Raw genomic sequence first — 17,659 nt, 5'->3', positions numbered from 1 at the left:
AAGATAAAACCCAAATATTAGAACAAGATGCTCTTTTGTCACTTAGGGGATGACAAAGACATTAAGCTCTCTGACCAGGGCTGGGGAAGAAGATAAAATATATACACTATACATAGTTGTGTTCTATAGAAACCCAGATTAGGGATCTAAATTTTTTTCATGGAGATATAATTGACATACCACGTTCTATTCATTTCAGACGTGCAGCATAATGATTTGATAATTTGTGCATATTGCAGAGTGATCACAATAAATCTAGTTAACATCCATCACCCCACATGGCTACAAAAATTATTTTTTCTTGTGATGAGAAATTTTAAGGTCTCTTTTTACTCTCTTAGCAACAATTAAATGCATAAGACAGCACAGTTAACTAGAGTCACCGTGCTGTACTGTATATTTCTATAACATTACAGGACAGTACCACACAGGCCTAATAAGGGCTCGAGTCTGGCTGGGGTAGCCAGCCCTTGAGGGGTGGTGAGCAGGAGACTAACACGGTGTATTTTACAGGGGGCTCCTGGCCACTGTTGACTCCTACAGGGAGAAAGGAAGAAGAATTAGTGTCATAGAAGGCTCTGGCGCTGTCTGTGGATGGCAGTGGTCTGAACTAGGGGATGGGGGGAGGTGGATGCAGTCTAGACGGATTTTGCAGGTAGGTTTGATAAGACTCAGGGATGCATAAGAAGTGGGAGTGGGAGAAAAGAAGAAAGCGTTTCTAGCTTGAGAAACAGGTAGAGGTTTAGTGGAGAACCAGGAGCTTCACTGTTGGCATGTTGGCTAGGAACGTGTTGTAGACATCCAGGTAACTGTGAACTTCGCAGGCTGACTTGAGCCTGGACTGCTGATAGATGTTCCGGCAGGAGCTGTAATCATCTGACAGCTGTCACCATGGGGCCAGGCGTAATCACCCAGCAGAGCGCAGCAAGACACGAGCACCCAAGGAGACTCAAGGGCCCATTATCTGAACCAGCAAAGGACACTTCAGAGTGGGCAGAAGGCGGGAGGAAAATGAGAGGAAGGGTGGTTATGGAAGCCAGAAGAAAGCAGTTGAAGAGGGTTGAGGTCAGTTGGGGCCAACATAGCTGTAAGTTTGGGTAAAATGACAGGCCTGTCCCCCATAACCAAGTTTCATTGCATCTAAGATGCCATCTATTATAAAAATCACCATTATTGTACGTGCTGCTAAGACAAAAATGCTAACGTTTAGAAAGATTAGATGCCGTCAACCGTAACACATCGCAGCTTAGAGATGCTGGGGGATTGTTTCCAACCTGCATCTTAAGTGGAAATAGGGTATTTGTGGTAAGGCGGAGGCTTGCTGTTCACCTTGAGGAGCAGTTTCAATGCACCGCTCTGTTTGTAGAATAAAGGGCAGGTTAGCGATAAGGAATACAAGTTGTATATCTGGAAAAGTCTTGAGAAGTTTGGCTCTGAAGGGGGAGCATGGAAATGGGCAGCTGACAAGGCATATGGGATCAAGGGAACGCTTTTCCTGTCGTGTTTATGTATTTAAAAAAAATTTTTTTTAATGTTTGTTTTTGAGAGAGCGAGAGAGACAGCACGAGTGGGGGTGGGGCAGAGAAAGTGGGAGACACAGAATCGGAAGCAGGCTCCAGGCTCTGAGCTGTCAGCACAGAGCCCGCCATGGGGCTTGAACTCATGTGCTATGAGATCATGAGCTGAGCCGCAGATGGGATGCTCAACTGACTGAGCCACCCAGGCACCCCGTGTTTATGTATTTTATAACAGGACGATTAAAGTTTGTATTTGTGCAATGAGAGTTTACTAATGGATTAATTGGAAAGATAACTGAGTGAAAAAATAAAATGCCAGAGGATCCCATATGTGTGAAATTTAAAAGTATACTGATACTATGTACTGTTTATGTATATATGTGTGTTAAAAATAATACAAAATGTATGGGTCACCTGGGTGTCTCAGTCAATTAAACAGCCGACTCTTGATTTCAACTCAGGTCATGATTTCACGGCTCAGTTCGTGGGATTGAGCCCTACGATGGGCTTTGTGCTGACAGTGCGGAGCCTGTTTGGGATTGATTCTCTCTCTTCCTTTCTGGTTCTCCCTGCTCCCCCCCTCCGCCGCCACCAAATAAATAAACTTAAAAAATTCTATAAAAGAAATTATATGAAACGTCTGCTTCTATGTTCTTGTGTTTTTTTTAAATAACGGATTGAGATAGAATTTACATACCATATGATTTTAAAATGTACAATCCAATGGTTTTAACATTTAGAATTGTATAACCATCATCAAAATCAATTTTAGAACATTTTCATCACCCCCCCCCCCCCAAACACCCATACCTGTTAACAGTTACTCCCCTCCTGTTCACCCCCACTCCCTAGCCCTGGGGAAAGACAAGCCTACTCTCTGTGTCTATGGTATGACTCTTCTGGACATTTCATATAAATGGAATCTTAACATGGTCTTTTGTGATGGGCCACTTCCACTCTAATGTTTTTATGTTCCATCCCTGTCATAGCCTGTGTCAGCACTTTATTCCTTTTTATGGCTGAATAACATTGCGTTGTTATTTATCTGCTCATTAATATTTTATTTATTTATTTATTTTATTATTTTATCTGCTCATTAGTCGAGCATTTGGGTTGGCTCCACCTTACCAATTATGAGTCATGCTACCGTTAACAATCCTGTAACAAGTTTTATATGGACACATGTTTTCTGTTCTCTTGGATAGTACCTAGGACAGGAATTGCTGGGTCATTGGCAACTCTGTTTTAATCTTTTTTCCCCCAAATGTTTGTTTATTTTGAGAGAGAGAGAGAGAAACAAGGTGGGGAGGGGCAGAGAGAGAGGGAGACAGAATCCCAAGCAGGCTGCATGCTGTCAGCGCAGAGCCCGGTGTAGGGCTCTAACCCACGAACCACGAGATCATGACTTGAGCCGAAATCAAAGAGTCAGACGCTCAACCAACTGAGCCACCCAGCCACCCCAACTCTGTTTTAGTCTTTTGGAAAGGAAACAGCCTATTTTCCAAAGCCGCTGCACCATGTGCATTCCCATCATTAGGGCATGAGGGTTTTGATGTCCACATCCCACGGAATGTGAGTTGCCTTTCTCTTTGATTTTAGCCATTTCCGTGCAGGTGAAGTGCACGGATTCTCGTGATTCTGATTTACATTTTCCTGAGGCCAGTGAGGTTAAGCATCTTTTTGTGTGCTTATTGGCCATTTGTAGATCTTCTCTGGAGACCTATCTCTTCAGATGCTTGCTTGTTTTTAATTGGTTTGTCTCCTTATTACTGAATTATGAATTATAAGAGTTCTTTATATATTCTAGACACAAATCCCTTATCAGATGTGTGACTTCCAAATGTGACAAACACAAATGTTTGTGTTTTTTTGTTTTTTTTCCCCTATTCTGTGGGTTGTTTTCCTTTCCTTGGTGATATCCTTTGAAGCACAGAAGTTTTTCATTTTCTTGATTTCCAGTGTATAGATCTTTTGTTGCTTGTGCTTTTGGGGTCATCTCGGAAGCCACTGCCTAATCCAAGGTCATGAAAATATATTGCTGTGTCGTCTTCTAAGAGTTGTATAGTTTTAGCTCCTACATGTAGGTCTTTGATCTATTTGGAGTTAGATTTTTGTGTGTGGTGTGGGGGAGGAGGCGAATCTTATTCTTTTTCACGTGGATATCCCTATGTCCCAGCATGATTTTCTGGAGACTGTTCTTTCTCCATTGAATTGCTTTTGCACTTATCAAAAATCAATTGGCCATAATGTGAGGGTTTATTTCTGAACTCTCAATTTTATCCAAGGATATAATTATCCTGGTGCCAGTGCCAACTTTGTTTTTCTTTCTCAAGACTGTTTTGGTTATTCTGGACCCTTTGAGTTTCCACATGAACTTTAGGATCATCTTGTCAGTTTCTACAAGGAAGCAAACTGGAATTTTGAGGGAGATTGTGTTCAATCTGTAGATTAATTTGAGGATTGCCATTTTAACCATCTGGGTCTTCTTAGCCATGAAAATGGAATGTCTTTGCATTTATTTAGGTCTTCGGTGTCTTTCATTTGTCGTTTTCAGAGCAAGTTTTGTACTTACTTGTTCCCAAGTATTTTATTCTTGATGCTGTTGTAAATGGAATTGTTTTCTTAATTTCATTGCCACTCGTATTAGTTTCCTGTTGCTATTGTAACAAATTACTGCAAACTCAGTGGCTTCAAATAACACACATTTATTATCTCAATTTTGGAGGTCAGAAGTCTGACATGGATCTCACTGAGCTAAAGTCAGAGTGTCAGCAGCCTTATTGCATTGTCTCTTACAAAATATTCAATATTTGTGTTGGAAATGATTATCCTTCTCTTGTTCCTCACTTACATGGGAATGCCTCTAATCTTTTTTTTAACTTTTATTTATTTCTGAGAGAAAGAGAGAGACAGAGCATGAGTGGGGGAGGGTCAGAGAGAGAGGAAGACAGAATCTGAGGCAGGCTCCAGGCTCTGAGCTGTCAGCACGGAGCCCGAGGGAATGCCTCTAATGTTTCTTCCTTAAGTTTGGTGATTGCTGTAGGTTTCTGAGAGATATCCTTTATTGAATTAAAGAAGTTTCCTTCTGTTTCTTATTTACCTCTGAAGTTTTTGTTCCTTTTAAAAGGAGTAGGTTTTAAGTCTCATCACATGCCCCTGTGGGGGCATCTCTCGAGATTTGTTTTTCTTGACTCTTAATGCAGGGAGTTGAATTAGTGACTTTTGCTAATACTCAACCAATCTTATGTCCCTGTGTTAAGTCGTATTTAATCATGGTCAATTATATTTTTAGTACATTGCTCATTAGCAGCTTGCTCATATTTTCTTTATGAAAGTTGCATCTGTATTCAGGAAGATTGACTGGGGATTTTTTTCTATTTGTATTATTCTTAGTTGTTTTGGCAGTGGGGTTACACTAGCCTCATAAAGTGAATTGGAACACTTTCTAACCTTGCTTAGAAGAGTTTATACATTGAAGGTTTGACAGGATACATTCATTCCGAAGGGGACTTAATGTCTCTTTTAAGGGTTGATTTTACTGTCTTTTAATTTTCTCCACTGTTTATTTAGCTTTTCTACTATTTGAATCAGTTTCAGTAATTTGTGTATTCCTTAAAAGTATTCATTTCAACTGCATTTTAAATTTTATTGATATAGGTCAAGTTTTGCCTGTAGTTTAAAAATCTTATGTCTAGTTTTGTTCTCTTTTTCATTCCTAATGGTATTTACTAATGTCTTTCTTTTCTATCTTATACTAAAGGTTTGACTGTTTCATTTATCGTTTCAAATAACAGGCTTTTAGCAATCAGTTCTGGATTTTTATTGTTATTTTAACAACAATAGAAATTTATTGATTCATGTATGTTATGTGTGTATAGTTTAAAGCTTTTTAAATTGAATGCTTAGTTCATTTACATTTAACCTGTGGTTTCCCCCCCACCCCTAATAAATGCGTTTGTAGCTATAAAAACTCTTCTGTGAATTGTTGGCTATATTCTATGGATCTTGATATGCAGTGTTCTCACATTGTCATTAATTTCTAAATAGACTAAAATTGATATTGTGATTCACTCTTTAACCTAAGATTATTTAGACAGGTATGCATTTTAGACTGTGGTTCCCTCCGTCAATTATATCTCATTTGCTTTTTATCTTTCAAGTAACTCCTCCTCATTTGAGAACACCAGCTGATCCCATCTTCTTTTCCAGTGCCCATTTGGACCCATGTGTATATGTGTATCTTTCCTATCATGTCTAGGAATCATGAGCAGAAGGGGAAAACAGGGACATGTAGTCAGTGTACCAGTAGCATGATTTCATATCCCCCAATTTTTTCTTTTTTCTTCTCTTCCTCCTCCTCCTTCTCGTCCTCCTCCTCCCCCTTCCCTCTTCCCCCTCCTCCCCTTTCCCTCCTCCTCCTCCCCCTTCTTACCCCTTCCCTCCTCTGCCTCCTCCCCCCTTCCCTCTTCCTCCTCCCACCCTCTTCCCCCTCCTCCTCCTGCTCCTCCTTCTTTTAGGTGAGAGGTTCTGGATCATGTTTGTATCTAATGAAAATGATCCAGAGGAAAAAAGACTGACACCGTCAGAAAAGAGATACCCTAAAATGGAAGTCCTTGAAAAGGAGACAGATAATACAATGGTGAGCCCAAGTGGAGGAGACTGGCCAGATAGAAGGAGATAGATGATGGGTCTAGATGCACCCTAGTCTTTTCTTTCCTAAGTCAGATACTCTCAGCTGTAATAGTTGTTTTTCATGACATCTTCCTGGATTTCTCCTCTGTTACTTGGTCCTTCCTAAAAAGAAAAAGGTTACTATAAAAAATAGAATGTTAATGAAGTTCACGCAGTTCAGAATAACAGGACCATTAACTTCCTTGTTCTGGACACTACTCATTTTAAGTCCCAAATTGCTTTACACTTTGTAGCCATTACCTATTTGTGGGCTTTTTGTGTGAACTGTTATAAAATAGGTCTCCTTTAAAAAAATTTTTTTTTAATGTTTATTTGTTTTTGAGAGAGAGAGACAGAGCACGAGTGGGGGAGGAGCAGAGAGAAAGGGAGACCCAGAATCCAAAGCAGGCTCCAGGCTCTGAGCTGTCAGCACAGAGCCCGACATGGGGCTCGAACCCATGAACCGTGAGATCATGACCTGAGCCAAAGTCAGATGCTTAACTGACTGAGCCACCCAGGTGCCCCAAAATAGGTCTCCTTTAGTTTGTACTTTCATAGAGACACTGGTCAAGATCTTTTACTACCACATCTTCACCTACTTTTCTGGAACCCATAGTGTCCTTAGACTCCAATGGCCTGTGGAGTTTACATTGACCGCAGGCTAAACAAAATGATGTAGTTCTGTTAATTAAATAAGAATAACTTTACCTAAAGGTTCTAATTTTGTGGTACTGCTTTTCATTATGTTCTTAGACCATCACTTTCTCCTTGTGTTTCACTTCCTCATTTGTAATATAAGGGCTTACTACTTTGTACAAATTAACCAAAGATTAATTAAGGTATTTAGCTCCTAAGTCCTCTTTCTAACCTTGTCTCCTGCCCCCAGGCTAATCTTGAAATTCATCATTCCCCTAAATATGATATGCCATGTATTACCACACCATGCTACATTTTGCCCATGTTCTTTGCTTGGGACCCATTCCCACCCTATCCCCCTTCACCCCAACTCTTATTTCCCCTAAGTAGGTAGTCCTGGAAGAGTCCTTTGAGATCATCTACAATACCTAGTGATCTACCCCTGGATAGCGTGATGAGAATATAATTTGAAAAAGCAGGTTCAATATAATAATTTATTTTATTGAAAGCAATGTTTTCCAAATATGCTATATATAAAGTAAAACTCCACATAATTATCACTGCTGCAGCTGTTTAAATTGCAGTAATTCTGAAAGGGTCAGGACTTTGCTCTGTTCCTTAAAGAGGCTGAGCTCCATTCCAGCTCAGGAATTGCCAATGCACCTTTCTTTCTTCTTGGAAGACTTCCTTCCTAACCCAACCTAATACCCCTTCATCCGTCCAGGTGCTAGCTTAAATGTTTCTTCAGGAAGTCACGTGTAAAAGTTCCCTTCCATACTCTCTCATAGCCCCTTATAGGTCTTAACAGACCTTACTAGACCTTAACAGACCTTAACAGACCTTCACTAGACTAAGCTCTGAGAATATGGGTTGTGGCTGTCTTGTTCACTACCATGGTGCTTGGCACATGAAAGAACTTTAATTACCAAAAAGGACGAAATATTCAACAGGAAGTTAAAAAACGCTGCCCTAATAACGGAAAGCGCATATATAACAGATGAAGCAACCAGGGCCCAGAGGAGAGAAGAGTTTGGCTTAAGGTCTCTGAGCCATTTTGAAAGCACTAGACTGCCTGGCTCTAAGTCCCATTTTTGGTTCGCTCCTGTCCCGGGGCCTTTGACTAGTCTTTCTCTTGCCTTGGCCATCAGGGCTTGCCCAGCTCAAGGGCCCCTGAGAAGATTTCCCTGACCCCACTCCTCCTAGAGTCCCATTCAACCTCTTGATGTTCAACCTGTTGATGCAGGATTAAAGATACTCTTCACATCAACAGGGTCAGGGGTCGTTCCTGGCTTCTCTGAACAGTGGCATTCCATGCAGGTGACCACCCGCTGCCTCCTGGGCGCGCAGGAAAGGTTTCCATCCAATGGATGACTAGGTGGTGCGGGCGCGCCCTCCTCCAACACCGGGCCCCAGGCAGGTGGCCTCCGCTCTCGAAGGCTAGAGGTGCGAGGCCGGACTCCGGGAGGTCACGGTCGCGGCCCCGCCTCTCCAGGCACCCGCGGCGCTGATTGGCCGACCGGGCGCCGGGGGACCGCGCGGAGGGGCGGCCGCCCGCGCGCCCGCCTCGTCTCCGCGGGGGCGCGCCCGCGGCACGCGGCCGGGCGGGGCCGGGGGTGAGTGACGGCCACGCGGGCCAATGGGGCGGGCGCGCGCCGCCGCCGCCGCCCGCGCGGCCCCTGACGCCGGCCGAGGCGCCGCGCCGCTGCGGCTGCGGGCGGCGACGGCTGCACCATGGGCAGGCTGCTGCGGGCTGTCCGGCTGCCGCCGCTGCTGCCGCCGCTGCTGCTGCTGCTGGCCGGGGGTGAGTGCGCGCCGCGCGGGCGGGCGGTGGCGGGGCCGGGGCGGGCGGCGGCGGCGGCGGCGGCGGGCCGCGGTGCTGGACAGCTCCCGGGCAGCCAACAAAGGGGCCGGAGCGCGAGGCGCGGGAGCGCGGGGCTCGGCTGGGCTGCTACGCCGTCCGCGACACGCGCGCTCCCGGGGCGCGGGGCGGGGGGGCGCGGGGGGCCACCGCGTGTGCCTCGTGTGAGAGCGGTTCCCCGGCGCGGGGGCGTGCGTGTGGGCACACACACACACACACACGCACGCAGGGGAGGCACGAGGAGTGTGGTGGATGGAGGGCGCGCCTGCACGCGCTCTCTGGGGGCTCTGTTGGGGGGGGGGGGCTTGGGGATGGTGGGAGCACTGGCGAGAGGAGGGCGGACCCTGGCCGCCAGCTGGACGACAGCCACACAGGGAGACACGGCATTTACAGGGTCCCTGAGGCCACCACAGTGGGCGTGGGGCGCGGATGTCTTGCGGCCGCGAGGGGGAAAGTGCCAAACAGCCGTACACACAGCTGCTGCGACAATGAGGGGGGTGTGTTTACGCGCGTGTGGTGCTGCCGGACAGAAGGGGGGGTGTGTCATTGTCAAAGCCTGTCTAGACTGTGCGGGGCAACTTTATTAGGAGCTGACCAAAAAACACAAAAAACAAAAAACAAAAACACGTATGACAGCAACCAGGTCTGCTTGTGACAGCGACACTGCTGGATAGCTCCTGCGCTGCTGCCGCGCAGGGGTGCGCGTGAGAGACCTTTTGAGATGTAGTTCCCGTTCAGCGGTGCGCAAGGGCATTGGGATGTGTGTGGGTGATGACAGGTGAAATGTGGGGGGCAGGTGTGAAATGCATGTGCCCGTGACAGAACCTACTGGACGGCCTCTGAGTGGCAGACGTGGGATTCAGGTGTGTGCATGGCGGGTGGGCACAGGCATGTGGCAGCCGATGAGACAGGCCACCACCGCTGAATGAGGGGTGGGGGAGAAGTGCTGTCCGCAAGGGTGGGTCAAATAGGGACAGGACCGAACACCTTCTTCATGTGGCGGACACAGCCATGAGTACGTATTAAGGGGTGACTGTTAATCAGGGTTGGTGGAGAGGCGTACTGGAATGAGTGTGTGTGCACACGTGTGTGTATGTGTGTACGGGCTCACTTATCAGATAGCCTTGGCTGACTCCACTTCTGAGGGACACACAGGCGTATTGACATGTGTGCGTGTGACATGGGAGTTTGCCTGGGACACTGGCTACTGAGTCACCTCCCGTGCAGTTAACCCACAAAGACACAGGCACATGCGAGGATCTGTGGGAGTGAAGGAGAGGCTGTAAAGGGTCTCTGCCCGAGGAGGGAGAACAGTCTGCTTGGCAGTGAGATGGGCCATTGCCATGGCCCACGGTGACAGAATCCCAGGGAAAATGACTAGGAGCAGAAAGGGGCCTCCCGCTCCGAGCATGCCCCCGGAAGGGTTAGTCAGTGAGGGTAGTTTTTCGCCACCATCAGTCCAGGGATAGCTAAGGACCAAAGGGGTGTGCACAGAAATGCGTCCATCAGATCGTGTCTCAGACGCTCACGCACCCGTGTCTGTGTTTGCATACCTTAAACCTTCTTTGGAAGAGGTGAGACTCAAGAAATAAATTACATATTGATTAGCCTGCTGTTTCTTTGTGCGACAGCCACACCAGAGCTGGCAGGCACGGTGGGTCAGGACCCATGCCCAGCTGTGGCTGGCCATGGATTACTATGGGCAGCTCCACTCCTACTCGCCTCCCACCTGCTCCCTCCTGTGCACACTTCATGATGCATGTGATGTACGTTGTCGCCTCCCTTTTGGAGACGTGTGTGTTCAGCAGTATGTCTCGTTCTTCTACACCTTTCTATAGAAAGCCTTTGAGAACTCTTCAGCTTTGCTTCTCAGACACATCCAGACACACATAGGAATGTGCATGTGTGGCAGGGTGATTGTGCTAGACGATTTCTGTTGTAGCTGACGCTCAAGGGTGTGGGGGCCGTGTGGCAGGTGCTGCTGGGAGGCTCCCCGTATTGGTGTCTGGCAAGGGCTTAGGCAGATCTGTACTTCAAAGCTGCTGATGAGGGAAAGGGTGGGGGTGTAGCTGATGGTAGACATCAGAAAAGGATGTTTGGATCAGAAGCAGATTGCAGGGGAGATAAAACACGGGGATTAGTAAGGCCTTGTTTTTTTCACCCCCTGAGATGTAAGCCTGCTTCACTCGCCTCTTTTTCTGAGTTTGGGTCAGATTTTCAATTCTTTGAGGCTGGTCCCCGAATCCTTTTCATGTGCCTTCTTTTTCTCTCCCTCTCTCTCTGTTGGGAGTCATGAAGTAACAGAACATTTTAGGTGCTAAAGGAAAAAAAAGAAAGTCACAAAGAGTGTAATTCTGAACTTCCAAATCAGATGGAGTCTTCAATTAAAGCAGATTAATTATCAAGTGCAAAAGCAATTATACAGAGAATGCTTGAGTCTCAGCTACTATTTTCGGGGGCAAGTTTGAAAATAAGTAACCTCTCGCAATTACTTAAGTAATCACCCGTGGCCAAGGCTTTTGAACATATCAAGGTCTATATAAAGAAAAAATAATCATCACAGGGGAAAAATAGCTTCAAGAAAACGGAACTGTGTGCTGGAAAAGGGATGAAAACCCAGATCCCTTTTTTCACACACAGCTTTTCAGCAAGATTAACAAAATCTCTGTTAGTTCCTATTAGATGGTTGGAAAGGAAGAGGAGGAGGGAGGGGGAGAGAAGGTGGAGGGAGACGGTGGCTTCTCTGCCTGCCAGGTGGAGGGGAGAGGTTTGGAGGATGGAGGAACTCACCTCATCCTCTGTGCAGAGAGCTTCACTGACTAGGCGGTATTTGGTCAGCAGAGGTGAGACATCATCGGGACTGCTGGTCAGCCTTTCCTTGAGAGGGCATATTCGTTTTCTCAAGGTCCACGCTGCTCTGCAGAGCCGGACCAAGGTCTAGGAGGGAGTGACTTTGCTCCCTTCATGCCACGGGTCAGCTCTGAGAGAGGCAACTCTCAGGTGTCAAAGAGGCAATGCAAATTTGATCCTCCAGTGGTTTTATGGAGGATAAAATTCCAAGAATTCCTGAAGAAAACCAGTTTGCGCCTTTCAATAAAGGCTGACAAAGCGTCTTTCCCCACACACCTGCTAGATGCTGGTATATATAGATAAAGATTTTCAGCCAATGGCCTTTTCAGAGATTGGCTGCTCAGGGGCCCTGGGGATCCGTGAAATTTTTATGTCATTATTGCAAACGTTTCTCATCAATTGACATTTTTCCTTCATGGACTGTGTGAGGTTTTTCTGGGTAAGTTGATCACATCTGGTTCCCCCAGTCTTGGGGGGTACCACCTCTGCAGAACGGGGCTGTCGTACCTGCTGGTATCGTATGTAAAACTTAGACTACGCTTTCCACGCAGTGGTCATGTTTGAGGGGAGAGACCAGCTAATTACAGCTCTTCTATTAACTAGCTCTCTGACCTTAGCGTCACGGGGCCCCAGTCAGTGGGGTTGACCAAGTGGAATCAGACATGGGGCACGCCGCGTGAGGGAAGGAGGCTGTAAGATGGCCTGTTATGGTTTGGTGAGAAAAGTGCAGAAATTGGTTCAGAGGCTATGGTACAAGGAAGGTGCCTGGCCTAGTCTGGGAATGGCTGGGGAGCGCTTCTCACAAGCAGAGGCTGGAAGCGGGAGCAGGAGCTGGGTGGTGGGCACAGGTGGCCCCAGGCATTACCTGCTGCTGATTAAAAGCTCTTTGAGGCTTAGATGCCATCCCAGGTTTCCACTCATCAGTCCTGAGTTTTCCTCTGAAGTCGCATAGAATAACTGTGGTCTGTATTATTCATATTCACATCAACTTTGTATTTTAATATATTTGAAGATACTGACCATTGCCTCTCGAATATTCTCTTTTCCTGGCCAAGAACGTCCCAGTAGGTAGGATAATATTACTTACATTTATGGAATACAGCCTGTTCGTTGGAGCCCGGTCTATAGGGAGCTTACCTCATTTGAGGTCCCTGCCTCCCGGGAAGCTGTGGAATTTTTGTCCTTGCTTTACAGATGAGGAAACCGGGGCCCCTGGTGGAGAAGTAGCTTACCCAGAGTGGCTCAGTGAAGCCAGGACGCAAACCTGCTTGCTTGGCCCAAGCTCTCTCTGCAGGGCATCCTTCTGTGTTCCATTTCAGGATCTGTTGACCCTCTCCTGCATACTTCTTAACTGTGTTAAGCCCCGTTCACTCGGAGGGCTTTCCTTACGACTAAATGTTGCATTCACGGTCCCATGCTGTCCGACCATGCGTACCATGCAGTCTCCACCGTGCTCTGGATGCCAAGCTTAGGGCTTGTGACTGCTTCATAAGGTGGTTGTAAGGATCCAAGTTCAGATGACGCTTGCAAAGCATTTAGCACAATAGTGTTAGCTCTCATTTTTTATTAAAAACATCACAAAAAATTTCCATGAGCTACTCAAGCCAGGGCCCAGTGCACAACAGGGGTAGCGGGACGTATCTCTTCCCTACATCACTGAACGTTAGTCTTGGAACAGAAAATGTAGAGGTCATTTCACCCACCTTGCTTAATTTTCGGATGAGGAGACAGAGAGGTTTTAAGCAACTTTCCAGAAGACATATAGCGAGTTAGTAATATTTGTGTAATTAAGTTGTGAAACTGGCAAATAGGGCTGTCTTCCTATTCTTAGTGAGCGGGAGTGAGAGAGAAGAAGAAAAGATACCCTTTAATTTACTGGGTTTTGTTTGTTCATTTGTGTTATAGGTTAGGAAAGAGGGATCCTCCAAGATTCTAAACAAATATGTTATTATCGACACTGCATGAGTTTGAACTGCGATCTCATGTGGTTCTTAAAGACTGTTCAGGAGATCGTACTGCTGAAATACAAATCACGTTCCTAATGCAGTTTTGGAAACTGTTCAGCTTAGGATGGAAGCCTGGGGAACAGTGTGCACACAGAGTCCTTACAAGCAGGGACCTGTCCTTCACTGCATCTGTGCCCTGAGCACCCAGCCCAGTTGTGAGGAAGGTGGGCACTGGGAGCAGTTTCTGAGTGAGCAAATGCCCAGTGGGTGCTGAGCCAGATGAACCTCACTCTGTCCTGCCCACCTCCCTTGGTCTCTCCTTCGCCCCTTCACAGGGAGGGCTGGGCAGTTTGGCCTTCGTGGAGTGAGAACAGCAGCCTCTGGCAGCCCCTGGGTGTCAAGAGTGTCCCCTCCCCCCCACCACCCCTAGGTTCTTTCCAGGGTGACCTTCGCCAGTCTGACCTTTCCGGCCTCTCACAACCATCTGGCTTCCGTGTCTGTGCAGGAGCGTCCCTGGGCACATGCACAGCTGGGTCCGATGAGCCTGGCCCCGAGGGCCTCACCTCCACCTCCTTGCTGGACCTCCTGCCACCCACGGGCCTGGAGCCGCTGGACTCGGAGGAACCCAGTGAGGCCATGGGGCTGGGAGCTGGCCTGGGGGCCCCTGGCTCGGGCTTCCCCAGCGAAGAGAGTGAAGAGTCCCGCATCCTGCAGCCGCCACAGTACTTCTGGGAAGAAGAGGAGGAGCTGAATGACTCCAGCCTGGACCTGGGACCCACTGCAGGTAGCTTTCCTCACCTAAGAGTATGTGCTGACTGCAGCTGGGACTGAGGCCGTCAGGCAGAACGCCAGAGGACCATTTCCTTGTTCAAATCACATCTCTTGTCTCTCCCGCCAGCTTTTACCATGCTGCTGCCCTCCTGTACAGAGGCGCAGTCTCTGGGGCTCTGAATGCTTTACTGATCCAAGAGGCTCTTTTCTTTTTAACCTTTGCTGCTGTTTAGGGAGCCCATGTTCTGTGTTCACATAACTCTAGAACGCTTACAGCCCATGAGCGAAACCTTCTCCCCATTTAGACATGAGAGAACTGTGGCTCAGAGGAGCTAAAAGCATGCCTGAGGTCGTACACCTGTTCGTATGCTCAGTCATGGTCCAAGCCTAGGTCTTTCCAAGGTCTAGGGTTTTGTTTGTTGCCCTGCTGTGCTGTATCATCTCTGTCGAAGGTTCCCGCGCCCTTCCTGAGGTCTCTCGGACCCTTGATCAAGGCACTGTAACTGCCTTTCTCTCAGTCATGCACCAGAGCTGTTTCTGGGGTTTATAGAGCATGGCTGATGACCGTGTGCGGGCCAAAGCGAGCCTGAGGCCTGGCAGTGAGCAGGAATGTCTGCAGTTAGGGACTGGATACAGATGTGTGTCTTCATGCTTGTGGCTTTGGCAGCTGTGCTCATTCTTTTTTTCTTTTTTTTTTTTCTTAAGTTTATTCATTTTGAGAGAGAGAGAATGAGTGGTGGAGGAGCAGAGAGGAAAGGGGGCAACCCAAGCGGGCTCTGTGCTGTCAGCGTGGAGCCCAGCATGGGGCTTGAGCCCATAAACCGGGAGATCATGACCTGAGCTGAAATCAGGAGTCAGACGTTTAACTGGCTGGGCCACCCAGGCACCCAGCAGAAGCCCGTTTTTAAATGTTGCCCTGGCAGAGTGTGTGTGTGCATGCACATGGGGGTGGGGTGTTGCAGAATTTAGTCCTAATCTTTCTTTTGAGAGTATATAGTATTTTGGATTTATGTTCTCTAATTATAAAAAGAATACACGGAGATGGTAGAAAACATGACAACTGCAAAGAAGAAAATAATAATTCATCCATGACCTCACAACTCAAAGAGAATGACTATTAATACTTTGGGATACAACCTTGTAGTCACTTTTATGTGCCACATTGGAATCCCGTTTTCATTTAAAATATTTCACAAGTGTATTTCCACATCATTAAGTATTCCTTTTTAACCTGGTTTTTAATGACTACACAGTATTTCATCATGTGGATCATTTTATATATAAAACCAGCTCTCTCTCGTTGAATATTTAGGTTGTTAACAGTTTAATGTTGCTAACACTGTTATTATATGTTTTTGCAGTTTTTTGATTATTTCCTCATAATACAATTCTAGAATAAAATTGCTAGGTGTAAAGATGTATTTCCTGGGTGGGATGTATCAGCATCCCACGGAGAAATAGAAGACACAGTCAAACTGAGATAATCCAGGGAGGGTTTACTTATAGAACAAGGGACTTAGGAAGGTGTGGGCAAGGGATAGGCCAGCAACAAGAACCCAGGGCTAGTGGCAGTGGGGCACTCAGCGCCCGTACACCCTAAGGGACAGAGGGAGGGATGGATGAAAGCAGCCAGGAGGGATAGATAGAGTGTGGTGGAGAGCAAGTAATCCTGACAAGAGCAGTGACCCAGCAGGGGTGAAACCAGGAAAGTAAATAACCCACCCCTTCTCTTTCCATCTTCTGCCAGGGGCCCTGTCATTCCTTCTTCCCCTGCCTCTGTTGAGGAGTCTGGTCAGGAAGCAAGGACATGGCCTGTTGATGTAATTCATGGGGTAGAGAAGGATAGAGAGGGGATCTGGAGGGGGTGGAGCATGTCTGACACAAAGGATGGGAATCTTTCCACAGGCTTTTGTTCAGTATTTCCCAGTCAGCCTCCAGAAAGGTCTTTCCAGTTTGCATATCCACCAAAGGTGGAATGAATGCCAGTGTTTTGGACCCTTCCCACAACTGTATTTTGTCATTGAGAAATGTTGGTCAATTTGTTTGTTTGGTTTTTTATTTTTTTTTTTTTACGTTTTTGTTCATTTTTTGAGAGACAGAGACTGTGAGTGGGGGAGGGGCAGAGAAAGAGAGAGAGAGATGCAGAATCCGAAGCAGGGTCCAGGCTCCAAGCTGTCAGCACAGAGCCCGATGTGGGGCTCGAACTCGCGATCCGCTTAACTGACTGAGCCACCCAGGCGCCCCGAAATCTTGGTCAATTTGATAGGCAAATTATAATGGCCTTCGATTGCTAGTAAATTTTAACTTCATGTATGTGTATATATTCTGACCATTTACAGTCTTTTCTGATTTGAGGCATGGTATAATTAAGAGCAGATTCCCAAAGTCCCTGCAATGACATTTAATAGCTATGTGATTTTTGGCAAGTAGCAACCTAAGCCTCAATTTTCTCATCTAGGAAATAGTATCATAGGGTTGTGAGGTTTAAATGCAGTAATACATCTAACGCGCTTAGCACAGTGCTTGGTACGTCACAAGTACTCCGTAAATATTAGCTGTTACTACCTTTAGATTTTTTTCTATTGAAGCTTTAGTTCTTTCCTGCCACTGTACAGATCTGCATATAAAAAGGATGCTAACCTTTTCTCTGACGTATATAAAAAACATTTTTCCAGTTTATCACTTTTATCTTTATTATAGTAACTTTTGACATAACGTATTTTTTACGAACTTGGACGGTCTTTCTTTTGAAATGTTTGAAATGTTTTTATGTGTTTTTCTTTGCTTTATGTTTAGAAAATCCTTTCCCTCCCTGAGATATATGCCCCTTTATTTCCTTTGTTCTTTTTCACCTTCAGTTTTTACACTTAACTCTTTAACAGTAATTTATTTTGGTACGCGGTATAAGGTAGAGATTGAATTCATTTCCCCCGTAAAGCTAGCTGCTTGACGCAGAGGCATATCCCCCCGCACTGAAAAGAAGTGCTAGACAATTAGATGTACTCGGGTCTTTCCCTGGGCTTTTCCCTTGTTTAGACTCTCGAGACTCTGGTCTGAGGCAAGCAGTCATTCTGAGAGCCGCGGTCGAGAACGCCACGGTGGTGAGCCAGGGACCCTCCTCAGGATCACAGTGGGATGGCTCCTTAGGCTTCAGTGAACTCACATTTGCTCTGCCTCTCCCTTCCCTTCCCCTCCTTTTCCTCTCACGTCACCTCTCTCCTCCCATTAGCCGGTCTAGGCCTCTTAATAGTGAAAACAGCTGTCGTTCATTGAACACGTGCTACATCACGGGCACTTTGCCCGCATTCCTCTTGTGCCAGCTCTGTCGTGTGGTCTGTTTCCTCATCTTTGCTCTACACCCGAACGACCGCAAAACGGGGACTCAGGTGCCCTGCATGAGGAGTAGGTGA

At 46.6% G+C, this 17,659-nt stretch overlaps 1 protein-coding gene across 1 annotated transcript in view; it reads left to right on the top strand.

Annotated features, from left to right (window-relative positions):
• The first annotated feature begins 8,492 nt into the window (after positions 1 to 8,492).
• Positions 8,493 to 17,659, top strand: part of PODXL2 (podocalyxin like 2) — a 40,504-nt gene continuing 31,337 nt past the window's right edge. Inside the window, exons 1-2 of the mRNA XM_053897257.1 lie at positions 8,493 to 8,625; positions 13,984 to 14,262. Coding sequence (XP_053753232.1) covers positions 8,556 to 8,625; positions 13,984 to 14,262 — 349 coding nt within the window. The 5' untranslated portion in view covers positions 8,493 to 8,555. The remainder of the gene's footprint in view (positions 8,626 to 13,983; positions 14,263 to 17,659) is intronic.

The sequence above is a fragment of the Panthera pardus genome, unplaced genomic scaffold (genome assembly GCF_024362965.1).
Source record: "Panthera pardus isolate Hobbes unplaced genomic scaffold, ASM2436296v1 HiC_scaffold_8, whole genome shotgun sequence".
Classification (NCBI taxonomy): domain Eukaryota; kingdom Metazoa; phylum Chordata; class Mammalia; order Carnivora; family Felidae; genus Panthera; species Panthera pardus.
Note: the sequence above shows the minus strand (reverse complement) of the source record. Positions and strands in the feature narration are given on the sequence as shown.